We start from the raw sequence: 24,195 nt of genomic DNA, 5'->3' as shown, positions 1-24,195 counted from the left end.
TTCCAGCTGTCTCCAGCATGTATCTTCTTTTGACCACCACCTCTTTAACAGCTTTAGGTTCCATGAGTTTTCCACACAGGACAGAGAGCCAAAAGGTGTAGACAAAGTACAACTTTTTAAATGGGGAACAGGAGAGGGAAATTAGGGAAACCAATCCCTGCTGCAGTTACTGGTGCGGGAGTTTAAGAATTAATATAGAACAAAATGTCCCGTGCCTGGAATGTTAGGTTTGCACCTGTGATGTGGGTCCCATGTGACCACAGTGTGCCGAGAGGTAAGCCTGTCAGTGCCTAGAAACATTCCAGTACAATATGTTATTCTGGGTAAGAGCCATACCTGAATGATTGACGCTTTCATCTTGTGCTATCTTCTCATTAGTAAAGTGTTCAATATTTTGAAGCACACAAACTGGAACATAATAAGCCTTACTGCATTTTGCGAACATAAAATAAGAATTAAGAGTTGAGTTTCAGGTCCATGACTGACCTGAAAACCAACCAAGCTGAGGACTCGAAAGGAAGTTATCTTTCTCCATTTTTAAGCGAGGTCACTACAGTCTTGTCAATTTAAGGTAACACCAGCAATTTTCTGTTTCGTTTCATGTCAAGTGGAAACGGATAAGAAAGCCAATACAGCAAGGCGAAGCTGGCCATACACCTGCTGTTGCTCTTTATTTACCTTTGCAGTGATCTGAAATTCTTCATGTTCTTTTAACAGCTCTTGAGTGTGATGGATACTGGAACCAGTGGAGGTATGCGTGGATAAATAAAACTCTCCATTGTCATGGATCCATTCCAAAGCCTGAATAAAGCAAAAAACAATGAAGAGTAGAAAAGAAACTAGCATAATACTTTTTCAATAGACGCCAATTTAAGTACTCAAGATACATAACAATACTTACATAAATAAATGTACTAGACAGACCTATATTTCATTATCAGAGGGGTAGCCATGTTAGTCTGGATCTGTAAAAGCAGCAAAGAATCCTGTGGCACCTTATAGACTAACAGACGTTTTAGAGCATGAGCTTTCGTGGGTGAATACCCACTTCGTCGGATGCAAGTATTTTATTGTTATCCCTTCTACATTTCACCTGAAACAACTTTGAAATGGAGTTTATCTAACTGTAACTGGAAGTCCTTCTCTGTAGTCCACACATGGACACATATGCTCGCCATGCCCCTGAGTCTGCACATTCTAACAGACAGCATCAGCTGACCTGCACATGTAAAGCAGATCTCCTTGCACTCTCTATCGGGGGGGTATAAAAGGCAGTGCGGGTTGACACCTCTCCAATTCTCTTTTTACCACAAATTCAACAGGATCCAAAGCAGAGGGATGTAGAGTGGGTAGTGGAATACAGATAGGGACCACACATTTTGAAGAATTTACAAGGTCGACTTGCAGTGAGTGACTGGCCTGAGTTTTTAGAGAAGGAAATAGTCTAAAATGACTAGAGTATCTGCAGTGCCTAGAGAAGGCTGATTATGCTGTACCCAAATAGAGAAATGTCTCCATTTAGGTAGGTAGCAGGCCCCAGTGGAATCTTTCCTACTTTGGGTAAGGATAGTCTGAACGGGTGCTGAACAGGAGCGTTCTATTTCCAAAGTCCATCCAAACACCAGGCCGTGCAAGTCTGGGATGGGGTGTCTAATTCTGCCCCACTCCTGAGTTAGAAGGTCCAGGGAGGGGCAGATCCTGATCTGAGGGCTGGGCTGACATTTTCTGGAGCTCTCTGAACCAAAACTGCCTGGGCCAATAGGGTGCTAGGAGAATGAGTCTAGCCCTGTTGTGGTGGAGCTTTCTCAGGACTTATGGTAGCAGAGGAATGGGAGAAAACGCATAGCTGAGATCGTATGGCCATGATGACAGGATTGTGACACCCTGAGAGCTGTGGTCCAGTCACCGTGAATAATACCACTCATGCCCACAATCTGGGCATCATCTTGGACCCTGCCTTCTCTCTAGATAAGACAGTTACCTTTTCCATAACTGGTGTTCTTCGAGATGTGTTGCTCATGTCCATTCCACATTAGGTGCGTGTACTCACCACATGCACCGGTGCCGGAAGTTTTTCTCTCAGCAGTATCCATAGGGAACCGGCTCTGGCACCCTCTGGAGTGGCGCCCACATGGCGCGGAATAAGGGGTGCTGCAGGCTCCCCCCCCCTCAGTTTCTTCTTGCCGGAAACTCTGACAGTGGGGAAGGAGGACGGATTGTGGAATGCAGATGAGCAGCACATCTTGAAGAACACCAGTTACGGAAAAAGCTGTCTTTTCTTCTTCGAGTGCTTGCTCACGTCCATTCCACATTAGGTGAGTCCCAGCAGTTCCCCTGGAGGAACACAGCTCTGCCAAATCCAGCATCATCTCTGGTCTGCTGAGTGATGGCATAATGAGCGGTAAACATGTGGACAGAGGACCACGTTGCAGCTCTACAGATGTCCTGGATAGGGATGTATGCCAGGAAGGCCACCAAAGATGCCTGTGCTCTGGTCAAGTGGGCTCTGACAATCAGCGGCCATGGAACCCCCACAGGTCCTTATTCACGAGATAATTGAATTGGAAATCCTCTGGGAGGACACCGGAAGGTCCTTCATGCTATCTGCTGTTGCGATGAAGAGCTGAGTTGATTTACAGAAAGGCTTGGTATATTCTAAATAAAAAGCCAAGGCGTTCAGCGCGTGAAGACGCCTCTCTTCACTGGTCTTGTGCGGTTTGGGACAGAACACTGGGAGGAAGAGGTCCTGGTTCATATGGAAGGTGGATACGACCTTCGGCAGGAAGGCCAGGTGGGGCCGCAGCTGAACCTTGTCATTGTAGAAGACCATGTACTACAGTTCTTTAATTTCAGAGACCCATCTCACCGACGTCACTGCCACCAGGAAAGAGGCCTTCCATGACAGGTGGGAAAAGGAGCAGGAACCCAGCAGCTCAAAGGGCGAGCTGATGAGTCTAGAGAGGATCAAGTTAAGATCCCACTGCAGGACAGGAGCCTGCACCTATGGGAAGAGTCTCTCGAGCCCTCTCAAGAATCTGACTGTCATGTCATGGGAAAACACCATCTGTCCTTGGATCAGCGGGTGAAAAGCAGAGATGGCCGCAAAATGCACTCTAATAGAAGAGTGTGCCAGGCCCTGGTTCCTCAAATGGAGCAGGTAGTCCAGGACAGCTTGTACAGAAGAACGTGAAGGAGAGGTGCCACGTTTGGACTACCAGCAGGAAAACCTCATCCATTTGGCCAGGTAAGTCAGTCTGGTCGAGGGCTTCCTACTCCGTAGGAGGACCTGTTGGACTCCTTCCGAACAGGTCCGTTCCTCTGGGTTCAGTCACACAGCAGCCACGCCGAGAGGTGGAGGGACTCGAGGTTGGGGTGTAAGAGCCAACCGTGGTCCTGTGACAGCAGGTCTGGGTGGTTGGGCAGGGGCCAGGGAGGGGCTGCTGACAAATTCATGAGTGTGCCAAATCAATGCGATCACGACACCCTGCGCTTTGTCTCTCTTGATCTTTGCCAGGACCCTGCTGATGAGTGGAACTGGAGGGAACGCGTACATTGGGCTCCTTGCCCATAACAGGAGGAAGGCATCGGAGGGGGAGCCCTTGCTCAGACCTTGTCAAGAACAAAACCAGTGGCATTTCCTGTTCTGTCTGGTAGTGAACAGGTCCACCTGGGGAGTCTCCCACCTTTGGAAGATCACACAGGTTATCTCTGGATGGAGCGAACACTTGTGGTGAGAGGAGAAGTCCCTGGTGAGCTGGTCCACCAGCGTATTTTTGACGCCGGGAAGATAACAAGCTTCCAGGTGGATTTTGTGACTGATGCAGAAGTCCCATAGACACAGAGCCAACGAGCACGCTGCCCCATACCTGTTCATGTAGAACATCAAGGCTGTGTTGTCCGTCAGGACTCATACCACCTTGCCCAACAGCTGGGGCAGGAAGACTCCACACACCAGCCGGACTGCTCGGAGTTCTTTGATGTTTATGTTCAACCTCGCCTCCTCCAGAGATCACATCCCCTTGTGCCTGGAGGTCACCGAGGTGCACACCCCAGCTGAGGTTCGAGGCATCCGACACCAACTTGATGGAACGAGGGGGGTTGTAGGGAACCCCCTACAGGACTGTCCCGTGGTTGATCCAACATTGCAGCGAGGTAAGTATCGCCTGGGGACTGGGGGGGGGGGGGTCTCGAGACTGGGACTAGACCATCCTCAGCCATTGTTGCAGAGGGCACATCTGGAGCCTGGCATGGCGGACCATGTAAGTGCACGCTGCCATGTGACCCAGCAGGTGCAATCTGACCCTGGCTGTAATTAAAGGGAACGCGGAGACTTCTGCAACGAGGTTCGCCAACACATGGAACCTTTCCAGTGGCAGGAACGCCCTGGTGAAGGTCGAATCGAGGACCGCTCCGATGAACTCTATCCTCTGCACCGGCACTAATGTTAACTTTTTGTGGTTTACCCGAAGACGCAGAGAGCGGCATGTGGCTTGAAGCACCACAACATCCCTTTGGACTTGGGGCCTGGAGCTGCCCTTGATGAGCCAGTCCTTGAGGTACAGGTAGATGTGGATACCCCGGCGCCTGAGGTAAGCCATTACCATGACATGCACTTGGTAAACACTCTCGGTGCTGTCACCAGGCTGAACGGGAGGACTGTAAACTGGTAGTGGTGGGCCCCACCGTAAACTGGAGGAAGTGTCTGTGTCCTTGAAAGATCGCTATATAGAAGTATGCATTCTTCAAGTCGAGGGTGGCATACCAGTCTCCTGGATGCAGGGAGGGGATGATAGAGGCCAGGGACTTTAGCTTCTTTAGGTACTTGTTCAAGTCTCGCAGGTCCAGGATGGGGCTGTAGACTGCCCTTAGCCTTTGGGATTAAAAAGTACTGGGAATACAACCCCTTGTTCCTGTACTTGAGAAGAACTTCTTCCACTGCACCCAGCTGCAATAACTCTTACCTCCTGCACGAGGAGACTCTCGTGAGAGGGGTCCCTGAAGAGGGATGGGGAAGGCAGGTGGGAAGAGGGGGTAGAAAGGAACTGGAGGGTATAACCTTGCTCCACTGTGCTGAGGACCCATTGGTCCGAGGTTATAGCAGTCCAAGCAGGGGGGCAAAGGGAAAGGCAGTTGGAGAACACTGGGACAGGTGGAACTGGGGAATAGGCTGGTAGGTCGCCCTCAGGTGCACCCTCAAAACGACTGCCTGGCCCCTTGCTTGGCACAGGTCGAGCCTGACTGGGCAGAGGGTGGAGGTGGGTGGCTTGGACAGCACTTGTAGCCCTTGACTCATTTGTGGGGCTGGTCCGGCCAAGGCTCGCTGCCCTGGCCCTGCGGCTGCTGTGGTTTGAACTGCTTACGCGCTAGGGCTGGGATGTAAAGACCCAGGGTTTTCTAGGGTGGTGCGGGAGTCCTAGAGGCCATGCAACTTGCTGTCTGTTTGCTCTGCAAATAGGGCTCGGCTGTTGAAGGGCAAGTCCTGCACTGACTGCTGAGCCTCAGAGGACAACCCAGAGAGGAGCAGCCAAGAGGCTCGCTTCATGGTGCCAGCAGCAGTGGCATCCGACACTGCCAGGAGGGCCTCCCTGGCCGTGGTCGTACCCTCAATGAGGATCACTCAGAACTTCTTCTTGGAAGCCTCAGGGAGCGACGCTTCGAACTTAGCCATGGCTTGCCACATACTGAAGTCATATCAGCTAAGGAGGGCTTGGTGGTTGGCCACTCTTAGCTGAAGGCTGGAAGATGAATAAATCTTATGCCCAAAGAGATCCAACCTCCTCAAGTCTTTATTTTGGGGGTGGCCCCTTAACCACCTCTACCACAAGGGAATTGGGGGCTGGGTGGGAGTAGAAGTACTCATGCCACTTGGTTGGCATAAAGTACTTGCATTCAGCCATCTTAGTGATAGGGGACAGGGAAGAGGGGGTCTGCTAAAGGGCATTAGTGATTTTGGAAACCCCTTCATGAAGGGGTAGGACCAACCTGGGAGGAGCCAAGGAGGAGAGGACATCAAACAGCGAGTCCGAAGGCTCTTCTAGTTCCTCTGCCTGAAGCCCCAGGTTGGATGCAACCCTTTTCAAAAGGAGCACTTTGGCATCATCTTGAGAAAATGTGTTAGGGGGCCCCATGATAGTCTTGTCTGGTGACAATGAGGATGATGCCGGTGCTGCAGGGGCCTCTACTTCCATTGGTGGTCCAGCAGCTTGCTCCCCTGGGTCCTCCAGGACCTGTGGGGTCTTGCCCTCCTGTGCTCGAGGCTTCGGGGGGTAACAGGGGTACCAAGGCCACTGGCTTCTCTGAGGCTCTCGACGCCGACCAGGCAGCCTGGGAGGGTTGGGTGAACCCCCCAGGATTCCACGGGTACCCTGGCCACTGCGCCTGGGGCCATGGGACAAGTTTTAGTGCTGATGATGTAGGCTCCACCATTGGTACCGGGGCTTGTCCCGTGGTCAGGGAACCTTGCTCTGTGCCAGAGGTATAAATGGTGTGGTTGGTACTGGGTGACCAGGATCGGGTGGAGCAGTGGCTCTTGTCTGACCGGTGTCGGTCACTGCATCCCAAAGCCGACCTGTCCGAGCAAGACGGGCATCTTGGTCAGGATCACGGGGACCGACAGCTTTCAGCAGATCTGTCTCGGAGACCCAGCGATCCACGCCTCACGCTACTCGAACAGTACTGGGATGTCAAATGGGACCAGGAGCTAATACGGGCCGCTTGCCAGGCGGATCTTCCCAAGTAGGGCGACCTACTGCTAGGAGACGGGTGATGACAGCCCAGGGATCTGCAATCTCTGATCCTCGATCGGTCCTGTGATCAGTACCGGGGCTTTGGAGACAGACAGGGCCAGTCCGGGAGTTTTTGCTGTGTGGCGTGTGCCTCAGAGTGTCTGCGCCAATCTACTGGCGCGGTACGTCTCGAGTCCCTCGATCGATGCCCCCTTTGTGGAGACCGAAGAGGGCTCCGCTGAGCCTGCCTCTCTAGTCCTGAGGTGTTACAGATTCGGGTGGGCGAGAGATGGCAGGACGTCCCTCTCGATGGGGACACTCACATAGGTCCCAGCGTGGGTTTTCCCTGAGACTGGGGTACCGCTGGAGCCAACGTGGGAGGCACCAGGAGCATCAGGATCTCCTGTGCTGCTTGAAGGGCTTTGGGCGTCGACGGCACCAGAAGTTGGCCGGGGCCTGCACCGCTATCCGGAGTCACAGGCAAAGTATGGGATGGGCTGCACTGCTCAACTTGAGCTGGGGCCCAACTTCCCAAAGACAGCGTTGAGCTGCCCGGCACAGGTTATGGCTCGCCCGCAGCCCCCTCCTTTCCCTTACGGGAGGTAGGAGAGCTTCCCCTCACAGTCTTTTTCAGCTTCTTGACCGGAGCTGCAGAGGGGGATCGTTGCCATATTGTAGGTGGCGCCAGCGGAGCACTGTGCACAGAGGCCGTGGTGCTCAGTGCGGAGTCAGACCGCTGCTCCGGTGCTGGAGTGAGGGCCGACTCCATTAGGAGCGCTTTCAGACGGATATCACACTCCTTCTTCGTCCCACGTTTAAAGAACTTGCAGATACAGCACCTGTCACTTATGGGCCCCTCGCCTAAGCGCCTTAGGTAGCTGGTATGTGGATCGTTGATGGGCATAGGCTGTTTGCAGCGATCGCAGGGCATGCCCCGTCCCCCAGCTGAGTCCCGTTCGGGACGAACAAATAATTGAAAACTACTGCTAAGGGTAACTAAGAAACTACTAACTATATACAACTATATTACAGGTTTTCAAAGTTCACAAGAACAGAGAACGAAATGACGCTAGCTGAAGCAGAAGACGTTTCAGCATCAACTCTGGTGGCAAGAAGGAACTGAGGATGGGGGGAGCCGGTGGTGCCACTTATACCGCACCATGCAGGTGCCGCTCCAGAGGGCACCAGAGCCAGTCCCCTATGGATATTGTGGAGGGAAAAACTTCTGCCACCGGCGCATAGGGCGAGTACACACACCTAATATGAAATGGACATGAGCCAGTACTCAAAGAAGAACATACATTTCAGGCTGTATCCAAGCTTGGGTGCTTCTGCCCATACCACATTTCTGAAATTCAGCCTCTTCTGTCTCTCCAGACTGGCAAGTCATTTCTCGAGATGCAATTATTCTAATTTCTACCTCTTTGGCCTCAATGAGAGTGACTCCAACACAGTAATTCCAAACAGTGGGTAGCTAGGATGCAGATGTATAGTACCTAAGGGGTAGCTGCCAGAGGGTTTTTTTTTTCTGCCTGTGAGGGACAGAGGCAGGTAGAATGCCTCCTGAGTTGAATTTCGAATATCCCTGGGCAGGTACACAAGGAGCCAAGTGACACGAGGAGGCCATACACCTGCTAACCCTTCCTACACAAGAGACAGCCAGCATGATAGTGACAGAACTTTCTGTGTAATCTAGTCAATTCCAAGAAGTTAAAAGCCATTTCAATTACTACTTCTGCCTTGGAGTTCCCCTCCTATTTTTATGGTTTAAAAATCACTTCTCTTTTTAAATAGTTCTCTCCACCATTGTGTAAGAGACTCACACAAATGTATGATGTTAACCCAGTAACCAGGACAAACAGTGAAATCGAGTGCATATAAAATGCTATTAAATGCACACAACAGCAAAGATTTTTCTTCCCTATCTTTCACTTACAATGATGTTATTTAACAGTTCTGAAGATACTTAAAAGAAATGCAGTTTTTAAAGTTAATACTGTTCTGACTCAGCATTTCAGGTATTTCCTTATTCATGTTATTTTGCATTGGTAGAATTTATTAAAATGTTTGACAATTTATTCAACACAGCCTGGCCAAAAAACCAACAACCCAACAGCATGGTAAAAAACCACTTGTTTGCAGTGCAATATGAGAGTGATAGATCGGTTATAGAGGTCTGCTGAACTTTTTTTTGTTATTATTTCTAGTGTTCTATTTTGAGGGAGGAATGGGGTAAGAAATCAAGCTATAAAAACCTAATAGTCTGCCTTTCGAAATTTCCGGGTACCCTAGTCAATGGGAGCAACCTACTCCCTCAAAGTCAGGTGATTAGCCACACCTTGATCTGTATGGAATTTGAGTTGCACGGAATGGAAAACGTTCTTAGATAAAATCCTGACCTGTTTGGCACTTCTTTCAAAGACCACATACTGCTGACACTGGTCAAGGCGCCTTTTTCTCATTGTCCAGTAATGCAGCACGCGGTTCTCCCTCTGGAAGAGTTCATTTAAGATATCTGCAGGGACAGACAAATGAACTGAAAGTTATGGTCCTTCATTTTGTAACGAAGGGAAGCTGTGAGGCTACAAGCTTTGCAAATAAATATTGTGTTGAATAAAGAACTGCACAAAAAAAGTTTACCATTTTTTTTAAAAAATGTTTTATAAACAGGGACACTGATTTAGTTAAAATAAATACCGGTGGTTTGATCAAAATGTGGTATTGAAACAGTAGGCTTTTGAGAATAGAGAGAGAGCATTTGATATAATGTAGGGGACAGTTCTGCACCAGGCTGGTGAGGAAAGAGAGAATGGGGACAAGTAGACAAGATGCATTTAAGCATTCAGGCTCAACATAATCAATAATCATTTCCCATCTGAAATTTCTGGAGTTCTATAAAGTATCTGGTGTCATGCAATAAACATGGATGAACATACAACTCAGGAATAAATAGGTTAACAGATTTATTCTTGTGATATCCTAACTCACCTCAGACCCCACGCATGTAGAGAAACCCACTAAAAAAACCTCAGAAATAAAATTACTATAATTAACATTCCTTCAAAAGTGAACAAGAATACTGTCAGTCAAACAAATCATGCACTGATTCAAATATTCCCTAGTCCATCTGGTTTCAATAAAATGAATTTACTACTTGGAAATGAAGAAGCATGTAAAAGCAACTCTGCTGTTTATTATGCTACATCTCTCCTTTTACATGTCAGAGAATCCCCCAAACAGCAGGCCCACAGGAATCCCCACCTAACTCCGTTAATTTGACCGTTCATCCCCTCAGTTTGGTTAACCACCATTTTTCCCTTTATGTCAATGACAAAAACTGGATGCACTTTACAGTCAGTCACTCAACTGTTGCCAATAAAGGGGGAAATTCTGGAGGGACACTACAACAGAGCTTGTTTCTGATAAAAGCCACAGGATAGAGGGGGCAAGATGCTGATGGAGATAGAGAGGGAGTCTGATGAGATGGAAACTGGTCTTCCAACTTGGGTGGGGGCAGGGGGAGGGGAAGGAGAGATATCTGGGATAAGCTAGTGCCTACCTAAACATGCAAGTGAAGGCTGAGGTTTAAGGCAGAGGAGATGCATATAGACATTTGTTTTAAAGCTATTTTAATTCTACTGTTAGTTTCCATAAACAAATAAATCATACACGTTTTTGATGAAGCTGTCCTGAGTCACTGCAGTTCGTTCTGGTCACAAACTTCCAGAAAGGATTCCACAGCCAGACCCAAACCCAGTTAGGCTGGCTCAGATGAATGTGGTTTGTGAAACAGGAGGTGTAGCCTAGTGAGCCAGTCTAAAGCGGGGTGAACTGCAGGTTTCCACTCTTGGAGAAATACACATAGAAGCCTTATGAGAGGAGGCTCAAAAAGCTTGGTTTGTTTAGCCTAACCAAAAGAAGGCTGAAGGGAGATACGATTGCTTTGTATAAATACACCAGAGGGATAAATACCAGGAAGGGGAGTAATTATGTAAGTTAAGCATCAATGTTGACACAAGAAGAAATGGATAGAAACTGGCAATCAAGAAGTTTAGGCTTGAAATCAGGTGACAATTTTTAACAATTAGAGGCATGAAGATCTGGAACACCCTTCCAGGGGAGCAAAAAACCTGACTGGTTTCAAGACTGAGCTAGATAAGTTTATGGAGAGGATGGTATGATGAGAATGCCTACAATGGAATGAAGCTGATCTGTGACTGCTAGCAACAAATATTTCCAATGGCTGATGATGGAACACTAGATGGGGCAGGCTCTGAGTCACTCCAGAGAATTCTTTCCCGGGTGTCTGGCTGGTGGCCCTTGCCCACATGCTCAGGGTCTAATTGATCATCATAGTTGAGGTAGGGAAGGAATTTTTTCCCAGGTCAGATGGGCAGAGACTCTGAGAGTTTGCAGCATGGGGTATGGGTCACTTGCAGGTTAAAACTAGTGTAAATGGTGGATTCTCTGTCACCTGGAGTCTCTTAATTGTGATTTGAGGACTTCAGTAACTCAACCAGAGGTTAAGGGTCTATTAGAGGGGCAGGTAGGTGAGGTTCTGTGGCCTGCAATGTGCAGATCAGACTAGATGACCATGATGGTCCCTTCATAGAATCATAGAATCTCAGGGTTGGAAGGGACCTCAGGAGGTCATCTAGACCAACCCCCTGCTCAAAGCAGGACCAAACCCAACTAAATCATCCCAGCCAGGGCTTTGTCAAGCCTGACCTTAAAAACCTCTAAGGAAGGAGATTCCACCACCTCCCTAGGTAACCCATTCCAGTTCTTTACCACTCTACTAGTGAAAAAGTTTTTCCTAATGTCCAACCTAAACCTCCCCCTCTGCAACTTGAGACCATTACTCCTTGTTCTGTCATCTTCTACCACTGAGAACAGTCTAGATCTATCCTCTTTGGAACCCCCTTTCAGGTAGTTGAAAGCAGCTATCAAATCCCCCCTCATTCTTCTCTTCTGCAGGCTAAACAATCTCAGTTCCCTCAGCCTCTCCTCATAAATCATGTGCTCCAGCCCCCTAATCATTTTTGTTGCCATAAAGTCTATGAGTCTAAGCCACTCACTTGGAAATATACCCCCAGTGAGAATGGGAGAGAGCTCACAAGCGTAGCTTGTCCCTGAACCATAGCCTATAATCCCGGGTTTTCAGTTATCTATTCTACTCCTCTGTTTTTGTGACTAGAAATTAGCATTTTCAACTGCTACACTGACTCACAATTTTATCTCCCATTGTGCAATTCTTCTTTCCTTGTTTTCTCAATTTTATTTCTCCTCTTGCCCATTTGTACTCCGGATTCTTAGTAGGTATCACTTCTGTTCACGTTATGCTCATACTTGTCATCCACCCTCATCAATGTGACATTTCCCTTAGCGTCTTGCCAGCATCAACCCTATGACTAGCTTTGCTGTTACTTCAAATGAGTGGGCCAAGTTCAGTAGTGGAGGGGCACACAGTGTGGGAATTAAAGTCATGTACACTGAGCAGCTTCCCTGGATACAGCATATCAACAAAGCAGCCAGTGACAGGCAAGCAGCAAAATTCAGAGGAATCAAAGCAGAAATGCTCATTTTCATAATTGTTCAGGCCAGCCCACAAAGCGATCTCTGAGGGAGGATTACACAGATGAGCCAGAACATTGAAGACCTATTTTACATATGATTAAATTTGAACCATGTAAAATAAATTACAGTATACAGAAAATATCTAGATCATAGATTCAAAGCCATATAAGCTGTTAAATGCCCTTCCCAAAAACATGCATATTAAAATAACACTGCAACCTTAACAGAGTAAAGTGCTCAAAGTTAGGAAACGCCAGAATTAAGATTGCTTATGCAACTTAAATTCTCACCCCCTTGGGCAAATACATTATGATACTATCTTTAATTGCATGTGTTATATTTGGACCCAGCAGCAAAGACACAGACACAGAAGGCGCTGATAGAAACTCAGCTGTCTGCTGTGGTGGTAGTTCTATTGTTCTTGCAGCAAAAGTGAAAACAACATGAAAGTGAGGCTCTGCACTGGAGAGTAGGGGAGTGCTCAAATGTTTAAAGGGACAGGACATCATAACATGACCATATACTATTTTTTTTTACCTGTTCCATAACTGGTGTTCTTTGAGATGTGTTGCTCATGTCTATTCCACAGTAGGTGTGTGTGCTCGCCACGTGCACTGGTGCCTGAAGTTTTTCCCTTAGCAGTACCCGTAGGGGGCGCGCCCTAGCGACCCCTGGAGTGGTGCCTCTATAGCACGCTATAAGGGGAGCCGCATGCTCCCTCCACCCTTAGTTCCTTCTTGCCAGACCAACTCCGACAGAGGGGAAGGAGGTTGACTCTTCATGCGCTCGGCTGAAGCAACAAATAGTTGTGAAGTCCTGCGGAATGGCTTAGTCCGATCCAGATAAAAAGCCAGTGCCCTGCGCACGCACATTGAGCATATGGAGGCGGCTTTCCTCGTTAGAGGCATGAGATTTGGGGTAGAGGACAGGCAGGAAGATGTCCTGGCCCATGTGAAATGCGGAGACTACCTTAGGGAGGAATGCAGGGAGTGGGCAGAGCTGCACCTTGTCCTTGTGAAAAAACGTGTAGGGGGGTTCACATGTTACAGCCCTGAGCTGACGTGATAGCCACAAGGAAGGCTACCTTCCATGAAAGGTGAGACCATGAGCATGTGGCTAGGGGCTCGAACGGGGGCCCCGTGAGGCAAAATAATACCAAATTTAGATCCCACTGAGGAACAGGGGGTCTATCATACGGAAAGGACCGGTCTATTTCTTTGAGGAAACGCCTGGTCATGGTATGGGAGAAAACCAAGCAGCCCTGGACCGGTGGATGGAACGCCGATATAGCTGCCAGGTGCACCCTGACGGAGGAAGGCGCCAGGCCCTGAGTTCTAAGGTGAAGGAGGTACTAAAGGATAAGTTGGAACGGGGCAGACATGGCGAAGTACCCCACTCACCCACCCACCTGGAGAACCTGGACCACTTCACCAGGTAGGCTTGGCGCGTGGATGGCTTCCTACTTTCTAGGACGACACGCCTGACCCCTTCCGAACACCTTCTCTCCTTCACATTTAGCCATTGAGCAGCCACGCTGTCAAATGGAAGGTGGCCCGGTTGGGGTGGAGGAGGTGGCCCTGGTCCTGGGAGAGTAGGTCTGGACAGAGCGGCAACGGCCACGGAGGGGCCACCAGCAAGCCCAGGAGGGTCCCATACCAATGTTGCTGGGACGATCAGGAGGACACGTGCCTTGTCCATTTTCACTTTCTCTAGGGCTTTGCCGATGACAGGGTATGGGGGAAAGGTGTAGAGGAGCTTACCTGACCATGACAGGAGGAAGGCATCTGAGATCGCATTCCTCCCAAACCCCGCTCTGGAACAGAACCGGTGGCAACACTGGTTCTGTCGGGTTGCAAACAGGTCTACTTGGGGAGTGCCCCATGCTCAGAAGAGCTAGTGAGTGACCTCTGAGTGGAGCGACCACTCGTGTTGGGAGGAGAAAACCCTGCTCAAGCAATCAGCCTGTGTGTTGTTGATGCCTGGCAGGTGGAAAGCCTTCAGGGAGATGTCGTGGGCTATACAGAACTCCCAGAGGCTGAGGGCTTCCTGGCAGAGGGCCAAGGACCTCGTCCCGCCTTGCCTGTTGATGTAAAACATCATGGCGGTGTTGTCTGTGAGTACTCTGACCACCTTGCCACACAGTTGTGAGCTGAACGCCACACAGGCTAAGCATTCCCCTGAACTCCCTGACATTTATGTGACGGGACAACTCTGAGGCCGACCACATCCCTTGGGTCTGTGAGTTCCCTATGTGGGCCCCCCAGCCCAAGCCCGATGCATCGGACATGAGATCTAGTGATGGCGTCGGGTCCCGGAAGGGAATCCCCTGGAGCATATTGGCTGGGCAGGACCACCATTGTAGTGTGGTGATCACCGGTGCTGGTACCGTGAGGACTTTGTCCAGCCTGTCCCAGGCCTGGGAGAACTCTGAGGCTAGCCAGAGTTGGAGGGGCTTCATCCGAAGTCTGGCGTGGCGGACTACATATGTGCACGCCGCCATGTGGCCCAGGAGCTGCAGACATACCCTGGCCGTGGTCACAGGAAACTCCATGACAGAGGCTATGAACTCCTTCAGGGTTTGTAACCTGCCATGGGGAAGGGAGGCTGTGGCCTTGGAGGCATCCAGGAGAGTGCCTATGAATTCTATGTGCTGCACCGGAACCAATGCCGACTTGGCCTCGTTTACTAGGAGGCCTGGGTTGGCACACGTAGCCAAGAGCAGCTCACATGGTCCTGTACCTGAGACCGCAAGCTGCCCTTGAGCAGCCAGTCATCGAGGCAAGGAAATATCTGGACCCCTCAGTGTCTGAGGTAGGCCGCCACTACCGCCACACACTTTGTGAATACCCTGGGTGTGGTGGACAGGCCAAATGGGAGGACTGTAAAATGGTAGTGGTCCTGTCCCACCAGGAAACAAAGGAAGCGTCTGTGCCCCTCAAATATATGGATATGGAAGTATGCGCCCTGAAGGTCCAGGGCTGCATACCAATTGCCAGGTCTACAGTGGGTATGATGCATGCTAGAGACCCCATGCAGAACCGGCATTTGGCCATGAACCAAGTGAGGTCTCGTAAATCCAGGATAGGCCTGAACCCCCCTTTTGCCTTCGGGATAAGGAAGTAATGGGAGTAAAACACTTTTCCCCGGAACTCCCTTGGAACTTTCTCCACAGCTCCCAAGCTGAGGAGCCGACCCACTTCCTGCAGGGGTAAATGTGACGGGTCTCCCCTGCCGTCCGAGGTTGGGCGGTAGGGGTGAGACAAATTGTGGCGTGTAGCCTTGGGAAATGGTGTTGAGGACCCAACGGTCCGATGTTATTCGGGACCATTCCGCAAGGAACGCACACAAGCAGCTGCTGAAGGCAAACTTTATTGGTAGGAGGGTCCTCTCGGGGGGCACCTGGGTACTTTCCTACAACCAGTCAAAAGCACCTCTTGCCCTGCTGCTTAACCCCCAAGGGCCCAGGTTGCAGGGCAGAGCAAGACTGCCTTTGAGGTTGCCTCTTTTGGGTCTTGGGCTTCTTATAGGCAGGCTCACATTTTGGCTGGGGAGCCGGGGTGGGAGCCTGCGGCATAGGCTTTTCCTTGGACGGGACGTAAAGCCCGAGGGTTTGAAGGGTAGTATGCGAGTCCTTCATGCCATGAAGTTTCACATCTGTTTGTTCCGCGAACAGGTCCTTGCCATCAAAGGGAAGATCCTGCATCACAACCTGCGCTTCCGTGGAGAGCCCGGCCAGCAGTTGCCACGACGCCCTGTGCATGGACACCGCTGAGGCTATGGATCAAGCAGCCATGTCAGCTGCATCCGATGCTGCCTGCAGAGCAGCCTTCGCAGCAGTGGCAACCTCCTCAGTGAGCACCTTAAATTCCTTCCTTTCACGGTCCGGAAGGGAGGGTTCCAATTTAGGCAGTGACGCCCCACAGGTTAAACTCATAATGGCAGAGGAGGACTTGGTGGTTGGCCACCCAGAGTGGGAAACTGGACAATGAATAAAGTTTCCTACCAAATGAATCCAGCCTTCTAGAGTCCTTATTCTTCAGTGTGGGCCCTGGTTGACCCTGTCTCTCCCTATGATTTACAGACTCCACCACTAGGGAGTTGGGGGCCAGGTGGGTATAGAGAGATACTCGTGCCCTTTCATGGGCACAAAATATTTGCGCTCTGCCTTCTTTGATATTGGCACAAGGGAGGCCGGCATTTGCCAGGGGGCATTGGAAATGTTAGCCACCCCTTTGTGCAGCGGCAGGGCCACTCTGCCCGGTGCCAAAGGCGAGAGGACATTGAAGAGTGAGTCTGAGGGTCCCTCCATCTCCTCAGCTTGGAGTTGGAGGCTCGATGCTACTTGTTTCAATAGCTCCCGGTGAGCCCTGAAGCCCTCCTCTGGTGCGGAGGGGGGTGGGGCTGCAATCTTGTCCTCCAGCGCAGGGCAGGAGGCCGGTACAGAGCTCTGCGCGTGGGTCGGCGCCGCAGGATCTACCCCTTGGTCAGACTCCTCGTGCGGTGCTGTGGATCCGTGACCCACCGATCTATCCCTGGATAGTGAGGTGGAGGGAGCCTCTGACACCCCTGCTACTGAACGAACCTTTGGCTGGGAATACACGGGGGGCCAAAGGGTCCATTGGCACCACTGGCCCTGCCATGGGGGCCCTTGCCATTGACTATGCTGCGGCACTGGCAGCACCAGCTGGTCAGGTTAGCCAGGCTGGGACATAAGGGGCCTCGTGTGGGTCGAGGTCGGGGTTACCAACGACCTATCGGTACCATGGGAGTGGTACGATCGATGGTGCCAAGAACGATGTCTGCCACGGGACCAGGACTCCGAAATAGAGGAATGGTGCCGCCTCGAGCTACTATTTCTCGAGATGCTGCGACACCGAGATCCGCGACGACGCGGAGCTGGTGATCCCCACCGGGAGTTGTGGGCACAGTACCTCAAGGAGAGCTGGAGCACCAACGGGAGCGACTATGGTAGCTCTGACGAGAAGGGGAGCGCCTACAGCGCCTGTGCCTGTCTCATCGATACTCTCTGCTCGGCGTGGAGTGGTGCCTGGAACTCCTGGAACTTGTTGAACTCCAATCTGACAGCACCCGACCAGACAACCTAGTGGGTGACGAAGGCAGAGGCCGGAGACTGTGCCCTGACAGGATGCTGAGCGGCGAGTGGGCCCAAGAGCGGTCCCCTAACCGGGATCTGCATCTGGTTGGGGTCAACTGTCTAGATCCCAGTGGCAGCTTGGCTCTAGAGCGGGGCCCAGGTGCTGGTGATGCCCCAGGTACCTGCAGAGTCAATGTCTCGGGCCGCCTGCAGGGTCTCCGGCGTTGAAGGCCCCTGGACATCCGGAGAGGCCTGAGTTGATGCAACTGGGCTGCTCCGCTCGACATGAGTTGGAGCTCTGGAGACCAGAGGGGAACTGCTTTCTCTCGACGCCGCTGAGAAGACGGGGCCTTTCTCTGTTTCTTAGACGGGGAGCGGTGCCGGCCACCGGGAGGTGCCAGGGGATCACTGCGCACTGAAGACGAGGTGCCCGGTGCCAAATCTGCTCGGTGCACCGGGGTTGGAGACAGTTCTGACTCCATGAGAAGTGCCCAAAGTCTAATGTCTCTTTCTTTTTTAGTTCTAGGTTTAAAGGACCTGCAGATCTTACAGTGGTCACTAATGTGGGATTCACCCAAGCAGTGGAGACAGCTGGCATCCGGGTCACTTCTGGGCATCGAACGCCTGCAAGAGTCTCACGATTTAAACCCTGGGGCACGGGGCATGCCCCGGCCCGAACACTAACTAACTGAACTGAAACTTGTTGAACCAATGAACGCAGGTACCACTAACAACAAACAATGAGTTCTGGGACGAGCTGCAGCGAAGCGAAGCTGGAGCAAGTAGTTCTGATGCACCCTCACTGGCGGCAAGAAGGAACTGAGGGTGGGGGGAGTGTGCAGCTCCCCTTATAGCCCGATATAGAGGTGCCACTCCAGGGGTCACAGCAGCACTCCCCCTACGGGTACTGCTAAGGGAAAAACTTCCGTCACAGGGGCACGTGGCGAGCACGCACACCTACTGTGGAATACACCTGAGCAAGCACTCCAAGAATTAGGAGTTACTCAATATTTCTTTTTATCCTCCTGGTTCAATGTGCGGCCTAGGCTTAACATAATGCACACCATCCAAACTCTACACTGAATACAAAATTATTGATTTTATCCTGGATGTTTGCAGTGCTCTCACTATAGTGTAATAGTGCTTCACAAACATCAACATATCTTCACAAGAATCCTATGAGATTAGGTAGCACTATCCCCATTTTACAGCTAGGGAACTGAGGGTAAAAGAGATTAAAGATAAAATTGTCATAAGCATTCAGTAATTCTGTATGCCTGAACTGAGACACGCAGGGTTTTCACAGTGCTTATTTTTATAGCACATTATGTATTTAAAGCGCTGCTCCAATAGACTTCGTTTTCAAGCGCTCAGCACTTCACAGATCTAGACCCAGATGTCTCATATGGCATGTGCCTCACTTTCCTGGTGCCCAAACAGCGATCATCTGTGAACAGTTTGGTTTAAGTGACTTGCCCAGCACTTGCCCAGGAAGTCTGTGGCAGAGGTAGGGATAGAATCCAATTTTCCAGGGCAGCATTCAACTGGCCTTAGCCCTGAGACCATGCTTCTCTTACTACACAGCACCCAACTTCTGCAACAAATGAGGCAGGGTCAGAAATCCCACACAGAACTCAGTGGATTGCAATTGCTTTTGAGAGAGATTATAGTCTATTGTGCACATGAATATTTCAGGACTGTTTAAAGTATGGGCTATATAAATGTTCATGTAAGGACTTCACAAATGCATAGTATTGTCAGTACTATACTAGAGTATCATGAAAATGTGTGTCAAAGGAGTTTTAAAGACAGGTATTATTGTGCAGTATCTTGCCAATAGTAGAAAACATTGACTTGGACTGCTTGAGACCTGCTTCCACTTCTAGCAGGAATGAAACCCACAATTAAGTTATGAGGTGTTGCTAACAATTTTGTTCAGGATCCTTACATTTAGTTATTAAACTCAGGACCATGGATAAAATTAAAATGAGCACATTTGGCATTTTATTGGTACTCTGCCTAAGAGTACCCACAAACAGACTTGTCATGTTCATCCAATTTTATTTCTAGCATCATTCAATGCTTCTTAATATAAGGAACTTCAAATTTGTAAAAACAGATGACGAGGACGTGGCTTTACTTTTAGACGCATGGATTCTGATAATTTGAAAAAATGTCCTATTACTGATATCTGAAATTGGCTACTGTAATTGTTACTCCAGGTGTTTTGGTAACTTTTATGTCATGGGCAGGAGCCTCAGCCCTGAAGGAAGCCCCCCACCATCCTCTCCTTTGGGCCTGTCTCCCCACCCACCCCTCCCCCGCTGGTCATGAGAAGCGAGTGCTGATATGTGCTGTCTTGCGGGGGGCGGGAGGGCGCTCTGCAACCTACATCCTGTTTCTGCAAACCCTGTAGAGAGCTTACCCGATTGACAGTAACTTTTATCCTCTCTGCTCTTCCCTATCCTTGTCTCACCCCCATAGCACTGTTTGGCAGTGCCCATGCCCCTTTCTTAAACCTGGCTCCTACCTCCCGTCCCTGACTCTCCTCTTCCCCTCCCTCCATCTGTTTGAGCCCCCTGCACACACAGTTTGCTCATGAACAAATTCACCCCATCCCTCCCTCCAATTTGCCCCCCACCCTTTTAGCCTCCATTAATAGCAAAGGGCAAACTGTTATTCCTTGTGAGGGCAAAGTAAGGGCAGAAGCTCACGAGATGTTACTAAGCATGCTCAGTAACAGCAAAGCAGCAAATTGTGCCGGGAAGCAGTCTGTATTGCTACACTGGCCACGCTCCCAGCCGTGTGACCTGCATGGTAGATACAGGATAGCTGTGCACAGCTTACAGGGAATGTTAATACTAACTCGGGGCAATGCACAGTACATGGCCGACAGGACAGCGAGTCAGCCCATTAATATTATGATCTCCTAATTTGGAAAGAAGGGCAGTACCAGCCAAAATTGTACCTCTATCCCCCTCATCTGAGCTCCCATTCCCCTTTTCTGTCACGTTGACCTCGATCACATTTTCCCCATCTACGCTGACAGTCTATCCTGGTGAAACATTTCCCAGATTTCTGGGGAAATCTCAACATATTACAACATTTCCAACTGGACACTACATAAAAATGGACATCTTGAGAATGACGTAACTGGTGTCAACTGTGATACACAGCATGTAAGATCCACTTAGCTAACTGGAACGGAGTCCATGCTGTCGGAACATTGTACAGATGGTGTGCCAGTGAGGGACATTTGGCTGTGCTTTTGCAATGGTTAATGCTATTAGTTCCTTTGGATGCGAAGCGCCAGAAAGAGATACTGTAAAACACGGCATGAAGTTATATAGCAGTGTGTTCAATTCAGCTGCTGACAAGCAGCTTTGCCTATTTCCATCTCCTGAATTATAACCCCTTTTATTAACAGTGGCCTCCCATGCCTCTTCTTCCAGAGGTGGTTAGGATACACAGTGTGTTTCCTAAACTGTTTTGATTTGTTTTGCAGGTACCACAAACTGCACCTCTTGAAGCCTTCCTGAGACAGGAGCAAAAGTAATGGATATAAAGCCTGGTCTACACTACGCGTTTAAACCGGTTTTAGGAGCATTAAACCGATTTAACGCCACACCCGTCCACACTGAGAGGCCCTTTATATCGGTATAAAGGGCTCTTTAAACCGGTTTCTATACTCCTCCCTAACGAGAGGAGTAGCGCTAATATCGGTATTACCATATCGGATTAGGGTTAGTGTGGCCGCAGATCGACGGTATTGGCCTCTGGGCGGTATCCCACAGTGCACCACTGACCGCTCTGGACAGCAATCTGAACTCTGATGCAGTGGCCAGGTAGACAGGAAAAGCCCCGCGAACTTTTGAATATTTCCTGTTTGCCCAGCGTGGAGCTCCGATCAGCACGTGTGGCGATGCAGTTAAAAATCAAAATAAAGAAAGAGCTCCCGCATGGACCATGCGGATGTGATCGCTGTAAGGGCAGGCAAATCTGTTCTATCAGCGCTCCGTTACAGAAGACGAATTAAAAAACATTTTTAAAAAATCTCCAGACAGACGCCATAGCAGGGACTCAGCGCACTGCTGCGTGACAAGCGTAACGGAAAGCCAAGGAATCAAATGGACGCTCATGGACTGGAGGACTCAAGCTATCCCACAGTTCCTGCAGTCTCTCTGAAAAGCATTTACATTCTTGGCTGAGCTCCAAATGCTTCTAGGGTCAAACACAGTGTCCGCGGTGGGTCAGGGCATAGCTCGGCAATTTACGCACCCCCCCCACCCCCAGAAGTGAAAGGGAAAACAATCCTCTCTTGACTCTTTTACATGTCACCCTATCTTTACTGAATGCTGCAGATAGACGCGATGCTGCAGCACTGAACACCAACATCCTTGCTCCCCCCCCCGCCATGGGTGGCTGATGGTGCAAAATGACTGGTACCCGTCCTCATCATCAGCCTATTGGCACATGGGGCAGTGCAAAAGGGCTGGTAACCATGCTGACTAGCATCCGTCAGGTCGATCAAGGGCGCCTGGCCCTAATTTTTCCTGGTAGGTGGTGCAGTATGGCTGATAACCATCGTTGTCATAGCAACAGGGGGCTGAGCTCTGTCAGCCCCCACCCTTCATGTGTAAAAAAAAGATTCAATTGCCCCTGGACTAGCAGAGGGATGCTGGGCTCCTCTCCTCCACACTGCTTACTGTCCTGTCTGGACTATCATAGCAGCTGGAGGCTGCCTTCCACTCATTTCTCACTAACAAGTCAGTGTGTCTTATTCCTGCATTCTTTATTACTTCATCACACAAGTGGGGGGACAATGCTACAGTAGCCCAGGAAGGCTGGGGGAAGAACGGAATCAACAGGTGGGGTTGTTGCAGGAGCACCCCCTGTGAATAGCATACAGCTCATAATTTCTGCAGGATCTGACACAGAGCAGCTGTGCTCTCTGATACAGTGGTTCTCTAGTACACTTGCCCATATTCTAGGCAGGACTGATTCTATTTTTAGATACCAAAAAGGAGGGATTGACTCAGGGAGTCATTCCCAATTTTGGCTTTTGTGCCCCTGGTTAAGAGCAGCCAGGGGCACTTATGACAGCAGCAAATGGTGCAAAACGACTGGTAGCCATGATCATCTTTTGCCAATTTATGGATTGGTAGATGGTGCAGTATGGCTGGTAACCATCTCTGCTGTCATGCAAAAGCAAAAGCATGCTGCTGTGTAGCGCTGCTGAATCGCCTCTGTCAGCGGCATCTAGTACACATACGGTGACAGTCACAAAAGGCAAAACAGGCTCCATGATTGCCATGCTATGGCATCTGCCAGGGCAATCCAGGGAAAAAAGGCGCGAAATGCTTGTCTGCCGTTGCTTTCCCAGAGGAAGGAGTGACTGACGACATTTACCCAGAACCACCCGCGACAATGATTTTTGCCCCATCAGGCACTGGGATCTCAACCCGGAAATTCCAAGGGGCGGGGGAGGCTGCGGTAACTATGGGATAGCTACGGAATAGCTACCCACAGTGCAACGCTCCAGAAGTCGATGCTAGCCTCGGACCGTGGACGCACACCACCGATTTAATGTGTTTAGTGTGGCCGCGCGCACTCTATTTTATACAATCTGTTTTACAAAACCGGTTTATGCAAATTTGGAATAGTCCCGTAGTGTAGATGTACCCTAAGACAGAGGATCACCCAGCCACCTCCTTCATTAAGTGGGTGTCTGGTGTGGGGTGAGGGAGCGGGAGGGGGGCCAGGCCACAGCAATAGAGATGAACATACTTTTAAGCCTTCAGTACCAGACTTGACTGGTTCCATGTCACTGTGCAAATTTGGAGAAGAATTCCGCCCTCAACCTCAGCCTGTGCAGTGCTCTTCGTATACAATCTGGTTACTGGGGCTGTGTACAGGGGAAAGGATTTGTGGCAACAGGAGAGGATGAACATTTCAGTCAACTATAGCTGTAAGCCTTTCAACAAGATTCCCATCTTCCAGGAAGAGGATTCTCAGCTAACCTTCCTCCATTCAGTGGGTTCTAAATACTTCATTTAATTTTATGAAATAGGCATCCAGTGTGTTCTTGGACAAAGCCTTTTAAAATTTGAATTATAGGTTTGTAGAAAGCCTCAAAGATTTGTTCCGTTTTTCCAATGTTAAATTTATGCTAAAAGTTTTAATCTCTGTTTACAGAGCACAGGCTTGCAAAGCAGACAGCATTTCAAGCTGTCAGATTCTTCTATGAACAAGAGGGAATGCAATGACTCTGAAACGTACTACAGCTTGCATTTGACAAGAAATGTATCTATGGATTTATTACAGTCCTTTATCATACTCCTTCCTTTTGTTTTTCTTAAATACACTTTGAAAAAGAAAACCATCATGTCACATTCAGGTTTCTAAATCATACAATGACTAGATTACCTCTGCAGGTACCTTCCACACCTACATTCCCTATAATTCTATGATTAACTGTTCAGCTACCACTGCAGTGCTGAGTCCTACAAAGAAAAAAACCTCACTGTGCCTCAATACATCTTTTCAGCACCATTACATTGTTTTATGAAAATGACAAAGAATTTACTCAGACGAAAGGCGTATATTGCCTACATGTAAGTTATTGAAGATTTAGTTTTTCCTACATTTAAGTTATTGTCTTCTGTGACTTGTATGTCTGAACTGAGCATGCCAGTAACTATGTTCAACAGTGGTCCTCAACCAGGTGTATGCATACCCCTGGGGGTACGCAGAGGTCTTCCAGGGGGTAAGGCAACTCATCTAGATATTTGCCTAGTT

At 49.6% G+C, this 24,195-nt stretch overlaps 1 protein-coding gene across 12 annotated transcripts in view; it reads right to left on the bottom strand.

Annotated features, from left to right (window-relative positions):
• Positions 1 to 24,195, bottom strand: part of TRIO (trio Rho guanine nucleotide exchange factor) — a 437,405-nt gene that overhangs the window by 139,445 nt on the left and 273,765 nt on the right. For all 12 annotated transcript variants that reach the window (XM_039521976.1, XM_039521977.1, XM_039521978.1 and 9 more), the window contains 2 exons: positions 9,125 to 9,240; positions 679 to 801 (listed from right to left, as the gene is read on the bottom strand). In XM_039521976.1, coding sequence (XP_039377910.1) covers positions 679 to 801; positions 9,125 to 9,240 — 239 coding nt within the window. The remainder of the gene's footprint in view (positions 1 to 678; positions 802 to 9,124; positions 9,241 to 24,195) is intronic.

The sequence above is a fragment of the Mauremys reevesii genome, linkage group 2 (genome assembly GCF_016161935.1).
Source record: "Mauremys reevesii isolate NIE-2019 linkage group 2, ASM1616193v1, whole genome shotgun sequence".
NCBI classification, from domain to species: domain Eukaryota; kingdom Metazoa; phylum Chordata; order Testudines; family Geoemydidae; genus Mauremys; species Mauremys reevesii.
The sequence above is the reverse complement of the archived record's forward strand: the minus strand, read 5'-3'. Positions and strand labels throughout refer to the sequence as shown.